Source organism: Agaricus bisporus (genome assembly GCF_000300575.1).
Source record: "Agaricus bisporus var. bisporus H97 unplaced genomic scaffold AGABI2scaffold_2, whole genome shotgun sequence".
Taxonomy (NCBI): Eukaryota; Fungi; Basidiomycota; class Agaricomycetes; order Agaricales; family Agaricaceae; genus Agaricus; species Agaricus bisporus.
This window is the reverse complement of record NW_006267355.1, coordinates 2186058-2196143: the sequence shown is the minus strand read 5'-3', so window position 1 is coordinate 2196143 and position 10086 is coordinate 2186058. Positions and strand designations below refer to the sequence as shown.

Below are 10086 nucleotides of genomic sequence, written 5' to 3'. Positions count from 1 at the left end.
AAGTGAGTGCGAGAAATGAGGTGTTGGTCCTGCGATTGGGTTGAGAAGAAATTGCATCGCTTGTTGCCTGGGATGGCCCACTTTTGATTTTTTGCGAGGTCGGATAGTTTCATCTTCGCTATCAGCATCACTGCCGGGTGAACTATCCTCAGGCATGATGTTGAAAGCAGGTTTTTTGATCCTATTCCAAGTAGCATCATAAAAGCTTACTACATCTTTTACAGCCCGCGCAACAACATTTCGCTTAGCTATCGCTGCCCTACCATTTTTGAGCTTGTACTTGTCAAGCCATGGTATATCCTTCGCCAGGAAAACAACCACGTCTTGAATAACTTTGTAGAGTGCCAACACGGTACTCTTCCCAACGTACGACCGCATACTCAATACCTCAGCCAGGGGCTCAAGTTGTTTGATAGTGGAACGTAACTCTGATTCCAAAGCGTGTATAAACACAGCGCACGCAACAGATGGTGCTGAATGTTGGGTTAAAAATGGGGATCCGATTCTGGCCAAAAGGTTGCTAAGAGATATTGCGGTTCTCACGGCCGCGGTCAACGATATAGAGGATAATTCCTGTCTGAGTGCTAGGAACATGTGGCTCGATGTATCTTGTAGGAGGGAAGACAGGTATTGCTGAAGCGTTGGAATATGTGATCCGGATTCGACCCGACCGAGAGAAAGGCCTAGGGCAGTTGCGACTGAGAACAAGGTCCGGGATATGGTAGCGAATGGTTCGTCCAGGAGTTGGGCGATGTCATGAAGACAATCTGGTCGATTAGATTCTCGTAAAGCAATAGCTAGGCATGTTCCTGCAATTTGTTTCGCTCTGCGACCCCAACAAACTTGCATCGCTTCCTTGGCCTGAAGAAATAGAACCATGGTACGCGGTGATAGACCGGGAGCGCTGAGGGAGCGAGCAAGGGATTCTATGAATTTTAATGCCATTGCCTAAGATGTGGTACACGTTAATAAAAATCTAAACCAGGAAGAAAAAAAAAAACACTGACAATATTACGACTGTCTCTTGCCTCTTTCCCTTGGTCAATCAGCGCCCAGCTTGAGGAAGAACGACAGCGTTTCCTTATACCGCCGTCCCAGCTATCGCCGTAGGAGGTGATCCCGGGTGGGAACTCATACTGAGAGGTGAGTACTGATTGCGAAGGGTCTGCCAGGGTTCCACAGGAGGTACAGACGGCGGAGGCAGCGGTATCGTCCCAGACTGTGCTACCATTGCACTGGGAACACGCCACTGCCATTGCGGTGGTCGGAGTCAAGAGCAGCGTCGACTCGCGACCGTGATTTTCACGTGACTGGAGTCTTGGAGTCAAAGAATGCACAAAGACGTCAGTCTCTCCCTGGACCTGAAAGATTGCGACTGTAGATAAGTGCATCGTGTTGCAAGGCAAAGTCAGTGGATGCCAGGGCATGTGCACAACACGAGGTGTCTGAGAAGCAAGAATGTGACAGACGAGGCCGTAGGATTCAGAGATTATCTATACTTGGCAAACACCACAGATATCTCCTCAAGACATGTCATTTTTTGACAATGGCTGCCCGGCCGTATAAATATGCTTAATCCTCCTTGAACTCTCCAGTCATGGCTCATACCGCTCATCCCTTCTCTTCTGTGCCCTCTGCCGCTGTACGACGCAGGCTTTCTTCCAGCGTCTCTGCGAAGAAGCCACTGGTCACCGCGACTTTCTCCAGCCTCACGGTGCGTATGTCTATAAAATTGTGTCTATCATATCCATCTAAACGCCCGCTCCATCGTTCAGCCTATGTGGGCTGGCGTTGCTGGTGTTATTATCAACAATAATACCGAGTTTGAGGTCGCCGTCTCGGTGCATGATTCGGTCTATAGCACCGACTTCGCGTCCGTCGTTCTTCCCTATGACCCCAACGATCCTGAAAAGAATGCCAAAACTATCGAACAATACATCCTTCAAGTCCTGCGCAGGTTTTCTGTCGAGCATCTATGCAAGTTTCTGGGTGCTGGTGTCACGCTTACTCTCCTCAGAGAGGTGGGTCGTCATCTTCGATTCGCAGCGAACTCGACCTCATGTCTCTCAGGTTCCTAACGTCTGCACGAGACTTTGGCTAGATCTAGACATTGTTCCTTTCGTGTTCAATATCAAACAGTATCACACTGATTCTCTGACGCGGCCCAACATCAAACACCGCATCTCATCTACTACTGGCTCCTACGTTCCATCTGGAGCCGAGACGCCTACGGTGTACGTTGACTCTGCCCATCTGAAAGCGATGTCGGGTCTTCAGACAGGTGTCTCCGGGCGTCTCCCCATCCAACGCACACTTGACGAACAGGCTGACTCCGCCGCTCGCAAATGTCTTATGAATTTTGGACCTGGAAATAATCCTCGCTTGAACATTGGACCTCGCAATCAAGTTCTAGTCGATGACGGTGGTCGAGTTCACCTTCTTGACGATCTTGACGAATATAGAAACACCGTTGGACCAAGGTTAGTATATTTTCTTTTTGTGCAACATAATCAAACATGCTCTTCGTAAGAACCTGGAACGCTGTCATTAAGCTCGCTGATGAACTCCGAGAGAAAAAAGTGAAGATCGGTTTCTTTTCTTCTACACCCCAAGGAGGTGAGACTTTTTGTATATGGCGCTTTTATAACATCTAATACTTTTTATTAGGTGGTGTTGCCCTCGTAAGTAAACCTGATTGCCCAATGTCTTGACTGACAGTCCCTTGTTGAAAATCAGATGAGGCATGCCTTGATCCGTTTCCTCACAGCTTTGGACGTGGATGCGGCTTGGTAAACGTTTAATATTATCCTAGATGTAAACTTATCGCTCTTCTACTTCAGGTATGTACCGAATCCATCCCCTGCAGTGTTTCGAACAACCAAAAACAACCACAACATCCTGCAAGGCGTTGCGGCTCCGGACCTACGTTTGACGGAAGAAGCCAGAGATGCATTCGATGCTTGGATCTTGAAGAATGGGTTGCGCTGGACAGCAGAAGGTGGCCCCCTGGCTCGTGGTGGCGTTGATGTGGCGTTCATCGGTTGGTCTTTCAATTGTGTTTCCCCAAACACGATGTCTAAATAGCTTCGACGTTACAGATGACCCTCAGATGCCGGGTCTGATCCCTTTGATCAAGAAAATTAGGCCAGAACTTCCTATCGTTTACCGGTCTCATATCGAAATTCGAAGTGATCTCGTTCACGTTCCCGGGTCGCCTCAAGAAGAGGTCTGGAAGTATTTGTGGAAAAATATACAGCTGGCCGATCTCTTCATCAGCAAGTCATCATGCTTACCGCGTTTGTTACATGCCGTCATGCTGAATATTTGTAGGCCATCCGGTCAGCAAATTTGTCCCACAGGACGTTCCACTTGAGAAGGTCGCTCTTCTCGGAGCGGCGACCGACTGGTTGGATGGCTTGAATAAGGATCTGGATCCCTGGTATGTGGTAATAAAGATTTATATTTCAACAACTGACGACTTGCTTCAGGGATTCTCAGTATTATATGGGAGAATTCCGCGCCCTCTGTGCCAGAGAAAGAATGCTTGAGCTCAGGTGGCCTCAACGCGATTATATCATCCAAGTCGCCCGCTTTGATCCCTCGAAGGGTCGGTATCTGTTTTGTCGCCTAGTGGTGTACTCTAACAATCACGAAAGGCATACCTAACGTCATTGATTCTTACGTCAAATTCCGCGAGCTTCTCAAGCTGAAGTCCCCAGAACTTGATGACGAAGATCATCCTCAGCTGTTGGTTTGCGGTCATGGAGCTGTTGATGATCCAGACGCCAGTATCATCTATGATCAAATCATGCAAATTATCAATTCCGAACAGTACGAGGCGTATGCGAAAGATATTGTCGTCATGCGCTTGCCACCCAGCGACCAATGTAAGCTGCCCTCCGCAAGTGTTGTCTGTTGATCGTGCATCTGACAGTGTACAGTGCTCAATTCCCTGATGTCGAATGCTAAGATCGCTTTGCAACTGTCGACTCGTGAAGGTTTCGAAGTGAAGGTTTCCGAGGCTCTTCATACAGGGAAACCTGTCATTGCTTCGAGAACTGGTGGGATTCCGCTTCAGATTGAGCACGGTAAATCCGGCTATCTTTGCACCCCGGGCGACAATGAGGCTGTTGCTGGACATCTCTATGACCTCTATACGGATGAAATACTCTACAAGACGATGAGCGACTACGCCAAGACCCACGTTTCCGATGAAGTTGGGACTGTTGGGAATACTGCTGCTTGGTTGTACTTGGCTGTTATGTACAATCGCGGCATCAAGATCAAGCCCAACGGTGCTTGGCTTAATGACCTCCTTCGAACAGAGACAGGAGAGGATTATGAAGAAGGAGAACCGAGACTGCCGCGTGGGGGATTAAAAATGCAAGGTTGAGGATATTTTCCCGACTGTACTGTACTGTACTGTAGTCGTAGACCTTTGTAACATCCAACGCTGATACAACCAACATAGTTCAAGAGTTCAAGTGGGTTAGATCGCGTGAGATGATCTATTATTAACATTGCAAACCCGAACTACTGAACCTTAATTGAATCTTGGTCTTGAACGTCGAACTTCGAATCATGATTCACATGATGGACCTTGATACTTATTCCCCTCATCCTCGGTGTCAACGCTTTTCTTCTGTCAAGCGTGCTCGGTCACCGGACTCCTCCATCTTCGAGGATCGTCCTTCGGTGAGACGTTCTCCTTGAAAGAGGTTTGTTTCACGACTCAACTTTTTTCAGAAACGTATTCATTATGCTGCACTTGATGTCCAAAGGCGTCTTGGTGATTATTCAACAGGAAGTAGTCGACAATCATCCGAGGACTGGGTTCAGCAAGCTCGGAGCCTTTCGATCGACAGTCCCCTCTATTCAGCGCATTTCATTTCAGAAGAGGCAGCAAAGGTTGAACGGATAGAAGATGACGAGCACATGGTTAGTGCCTATATCTCTTACTGAATGGATTCAGTTAATCATTCTATTCTGAACATAGATGTCTGTATCTAACAGTCAGAGTTCACGAGAATTTGACAAGTCGCAACTTCCGCTCCTACAGTCATCTGGATACCCAGCATTCCCTTCCGCACAACAGGTACCTGATATGGATATGCCTTGCGGTTTGGATGGACCTTCAGTACCTTATATCAACGTGAATTCAGTTGAGGATCATTCCCTTCAAGCATCCGTCAAACAGGACCAGCGATTTCCGCAACAAACTCTTCCCGAACGCGATCCCATAATGGGCACCTCTATCAATGCAGTACCTCCGACTTTAATGGAACATTTAGGTGTTCAAGCATGCCTTCACTCTGGCTCAATGTCGGCATCAAACTCCGATACAAGTACGCAAACAGATGTACCACCTTCGAAGCTTGCAACACCGAAAAAGCAACGATTCATGATGGGGCCACGTGCGGATTGTATGAAATGCAGAATGGGGGTCAAAGGTCACTTTGTTCACTTAGATTGATTTTTTGGGATCACACTTCAGGATGGCTCTTACCACCACTAGTGTCTTTTTATTTCATGCCGCATTGGTGTTTAAATTTATAGAAGTCACTTACCGAGTAATTTCCGCTAATAACATTGGATTGAACGCGTAGTTAGCGTCGCAATTAGAACGTGTCGATGGATTTAGCGAGCGTCCCTAGGAGGGAAATGATGGCTTGATCCGGGTGATAGCCTCCGTATAAAGCAAGCGCAAATAAAAATATGATCAAGCTTTTGGAATGTGAATTGATCAGAGTGCAAAAAAAAGTCGGTTCAGGCGTTCGCGTCATCCCATGAGTACCACCCTCGCCCTCTTCTGGCATCTTTCTTCGGCGGATAAAAAAGAGCGGCTTAATGCTTCTGTGAAACTCGTCAGTGCTCTTGAGCAGTTTCAAGCTCAATTTGTACCTCAACCACAATCTCAAATCAACTCGGATGATGAAGAGGACCAAGAGGAAGCGGGACAGAATCAAAAACAGAAGGAAGACAGTCTGGACGCGTTGAACGCTCAGGATGTGTCATATTCTATAAGAAGATTGGTCAGAGGATTAGCTAGCCCTAGAGAAAGTAGCAGATTGGGCTTCGCAGTAGCTCTGACTGAAGTACGTTTTTTGACCAAGTCATACAGAAAGCTTAGTTGAATCTTTTCTTTGGACAGTTGTTGTCGAGGATAGACACGGTGACATGTGCTCAGGTCGTCAAACTCGTTATGGATAATTCGAAAACGCAAGGTTCGATGACCGGCCAAGAAGAACGGGACGTCCTTTTTGCCCGTCTGTTCGGACTTATGTCTGTCATACAATCTGGCCTTGTCGTTCGGACAGGCTCGTTAAATGTTTCCGCGTCATCCTCCTCCCAAATTTCAACATTGTCGAGTTACACGGATGTTCTCGCCGAGCTTGTCATTATTGGGGAAAAGAAATCATGGCTACGAGAGAGTGCATGGTTCGCGGTCCTTCTGGGAGTAGATGTACTGCATGAAGCGAATGTGGAGTGGAAGGAAGAGGCTGTTGATGCGACGATTCGCCAAATTTTTGTCGAATACAAAATATGGTCGCCTGAAAAAATTGCTCTCGCCCTGAAGATGCAGTCATTATTCCCAGAAGAGAATTGGTCCGCACATTTTGCTCCAACTTTTAAGAATGGTGATATCTTGAGTTCGACGAACTTGCCAATGTTGGCAAAAATTCTGAAGGCGAGTTTTATTCATCGCTTGTGTGTCTATATCGAAGACTAACGCTGTCGAGTAGGAATCTGCTGTAGAGGATAGCGAGGAATCTACGAAGTCTGGTGGTGTCTTTTGGAAACCTCAATTACATTTCGTGTGGCGGTATTTATTGGACCAATATTTGCCTGGCCCAAATTCTGGCAACTTGCCGAGAGGCTCTTTTCAAGAATTCTTCCTTATTGCTGTGGATGGTATGTATCGTGTTCGGATATCTGCGTCTTTGACTTTGACTTATGATTCTACCAGAATCGTTGTTTTCCACGACTGCATCACCACAACGGAAACATTGGGGTTTCCAAGTATTTCAAAAGGCTCTAAGCCGCATCGACGAGGAGCACATGCCAATGCTTTTCACAAAAAATTTCATGAGATCGTGGATCAACCATCTTTCTAATCGTGATGGGTATCTGCATAAAATTGCGCAGCAAACCGTGAGCTCGATAGCCTTTCCTTCGATTCCCTGACTTAGCAGCTATCAGGCAACAGAAGTTCAAGCTTTTGTCAAGAGTAACCCTCATTTGGGTTTCAGCCTTATTCTTCAGCTGACAGGTTCACACGGAAGCCAAAACTTCGATAAATTGACAAAAACTAAAACGCTTGGTTCTATTGTGTCGTCACTCGATTCCGAGGGCATTCAGAAATATATTCAGTGGCTGTTTTCGCAAGTAGACGACATTGAAGCCTCCGATGAGTGAGCCTTTCCTCGTACCGAATTGAAAAAAAAAACTCAAATGATCGACGCAGCGATGGAATACAAGCGATAAATCATAGGCGACAGTGGACCATTGAGCAATTATCAGCCTTGATTCGTAACAACAACATACCTAAAAGCGATGAATGGATCCAGTCTGTCCTTGACTATCTTGTTGTCCATGGCTTGTTCCTTGTTAATAAGAAATCGTCAAAAAATCCGGTCTCTGCGGTAAGTAATCATTACCTGCATTTGATTGTTACTTTACATTTCTATCAGGCCCGGTCCGTAGCCAAGCCACCATTTTCCAGCGAGCTGCAAAACCTTTGTCGAAAACATATTCTGAGCTGTGTGAGCGATCTCAACAACCAGATAACTTTAGTTCAAACAGGTTTGATCTTTCTCGATAGACGTTATTTGTATGATTGATCTGCGATGTAGGCAACACGGCGGAGAAGATTTCTGCGGTTGCCTCAGACGGTGATTTCTGGGTTTCCAGAGTGTTGAAAACCATTGCATTGCTAGAGAAAGACAGCAAGCATCTGTCGATCCTGATCGAAGCAGGAGACGAAGACCAACAATTACGTTATCAAGCACAAGAGCTTGCTGAAAGGTTGAAGGCTGTAAGGTTTTTATCAAGTTTCAGTGTGATTCGCATTCGACTTATTATTTGATAGGTGGATGGTTCCGAAAAAGAGACTGCTCGTGGAGCACGGCTTTTATTGTTAGCAACGACACTGCAACATTATTGTGTGGATGAGCCCGAGGACATCGACGGAGAGTCCTTGGAAGTGAGTATAATTCATGCTTTTGTTTAAAATTCTAACGCTCTCCGACTCTTAAGGTTTGTATAAAAGCGATAACACGCATGTATCCCGAAGGCAAGAAAAAAAAGAAAGCCAGAAATGATACGGACGCAAGTGACGAGACCGACGAGCCAGTGGATATGCTTGTGGACACTATCATTGGTTTCCTGGAGAAATCTACAGCTTACCTCAAGACAACCGCAAATAAGGTTTTTGCCCTGTTGTCTGGCTCAGTCAAAGAGTCTACTGTAGATCTGATCCTCACAGTAAGTTTGAAAGTGCAGCGTGTATTTAGATCCTGAATTTTTCTTGTCTAGCAACTAGAAAGGCGGCCCGTCGGGCATCATGACAAGGAAGAGGACGTGGAAATGAATGGAACCAGTGATGAAGACGAAGATGGAGAAACCGAGAGTGAAGACAGTGAAGATAGTGAAGATGAAGAGAGCGATGAAGATGACGAGGATGAGGATGAGGATGATGAAGAGGCGCTTGTACTCCGCAACAAACTTGAGCAAGCTCTGCGCATAAACGGCATTGAGCCTGCAACGGGAGAAACAGATAGTGAAGATGAAGAATTGATGGACGACGATCAGATGTTGGCTATCGACGATCAACTGGTGGGCATTATCCGACCTGTAAATCGTATGGCTCTGGCTTTATTTCTCCTCGATGAGATTGCTAAATGTCTAGCGTAGGTGATGCCCAACGCCAGGCGACGCATTTCAAAAATCGTGTACTCGATCTTGTTGATACTTACATCAAAAGGCAACCGTCGAATGTCCTCATACTCCGCTTCATCACGCCGCTGGTTGATCTTATCACTACGACCGGTGCAGACGAGTTACAACTCTCCGACAAGACGAGAGGTATACTTTGCAATAAGCTAGTACCACATCTCAAGGAGCTTCCGTCCGATATACCAAAAGAAGCCGCTGTCAAAGCTTTCGTGGATACCCACACAAAAGCACGTCAAATCCGTGTCCATGGCCTGTCAACGGCCTTCAAACAGATAAGCTTCCATCTGACGAGAATTCTCCTCAGCCAGGAGGGAGAGGATGTCATCCTGGAGAACTACCGCGCGTCGCTCGTCGATTTCTTCACAAGAAAGAACTCGGCTCTCCACCCCGACTTTTTTGAAGGATTTCTGCGTCAATACCGCAGCGTTGGGTGGAAACTTCGCGAAGATATACTCGAACTCTCAAGCAAAGCGCTCAATGGCCATCGAAAAAGTCAAGCCTTCCAATTTCTGCTTAGTCTGATCCCTGTGGTCTCAACGGAGGTATGCATTTATTCCTATTATACTATACCACCGTTGACTAAACGGATGTTCAGCCAGATCGTAAGGTTGAGTGGACAGCGTTTTTGCCGTCATTCATCTCTAGTCTACATGCCACTTTAAGTGCTGCGTGTGGTGGGGAAACATCCTTGAGCTCTGTTCAATTCAAGGCGGTCTTGAAAGTAGCAGCCGATACACAGCGCCTGACACAGCGCCTTGCACCGGAAGAGCTTGTGCTTTGGGAAGTGAATTCATGGATATCACTTGAGAGCAAACTGGTCAATTGCCAACGTCTCAAAAGCGCAACCGGTCTTCGTCAGATGTGCAAACAACTCATCGGTGCTATTCAAAAATCCAAATCCGAGCAACCTACGAAGCAAAAGAAGCGCAAAGTTACAGACACCCAGCCCGCCTCGGAAAAGCGGGAAGCGAAACGTAAAAAGGTGAAAGGGAGTGTGTGAATTAGATCATTAAGTAGATGTGGATAAAGATAAAGTTCCAACAAGGTCTTTCAGTTCCGCCAGTGCCATTTCGAGTTGTAATCCTTCTTCCTCCTTGCAGCGCTTTAAGAGCTTTAAAGCCATCATTATCC

At 46.5% G+C, this 10086-nt stretch overlaps 3 protein-coding genes across 3 annotated transcripts; all 3 read left to right on the top strand.

The window, feature by feature from the left end:
- Positions 1-1006: 1006 nt before the first annotated feature.
- Positions 1007-4490, top strand: AGABI2DRAFT_190782 (hypothetical protein). The gene is made up of 12 exons (XM_006458440.1): positions 1007-1714; positions 1776-2021; positions 2071-2480; positions 2531-2616; positions 2668-2681; positions 2737-2789; positions 2841-3040; positions 3099-3275; positions 3331-3439; positions 3489-3607; positions 3657-3887; positions 3942-4490. The coding sequence occupies exons 1-12, from the start codon at positions 1598-1600 to the stop codon at positions 4391-4393; spliced, it is 2214 nt and encodes a 737-aa protein (XP_006458503.1). The 5' UTR covers positions 1007-1597; the 3' UTR covers positions 4394-4490.
- A 103-nt stretch (positions 4491-4593) lies between these two features.
- AGABI2DRAFT_115532 (hypothetical protein) lies at positions 4594-5473 on the top strand (the record flags this gene model as incomplete). The annotated part of the gene is made up of 3 exons (XM_006458439.1): positions 4594-4695; positions 4747-4938; positions 4997-5473. The coding sequence occupies 3 exons, from the start codon at positions 4594-4596 to the stop codon at positions 5471-5473; spliced, it is 771 nt and encodes a 256-aa protein (XP_006458502.1).
- Positions 5474-5786: 313 nt separating this feature from the next.
- Positions 5787-10081, top strand: AGABI2DRAFT_200173 (hypothetical protein; the record flags this gene model as incomplete). The annotated part of the gene is made up of 13 exons (XM_006458438.1): positions 5787-6095; positions 6152-6692; positions 6757-6912; positions 6968-7152; positions 7201-7412; positions 7466-7643; positions 7692-7824; positions 7854-8035; positions 8090-8203; positions 8299-8484; positions 8536-8860; positions 8914-9497; positions 9563-10081. 13 exons carry the CDS (start codon positions 5787-5789, stop codon positions 9953-9955), a joined length of 3498 nt encoding a protein of 1165 aa, XP_006458501.1. The 3' UTR covers positions 9956-10081.
- Between the last annotated feature and the right edge of the window lie 5 nt (positions 10082-10086).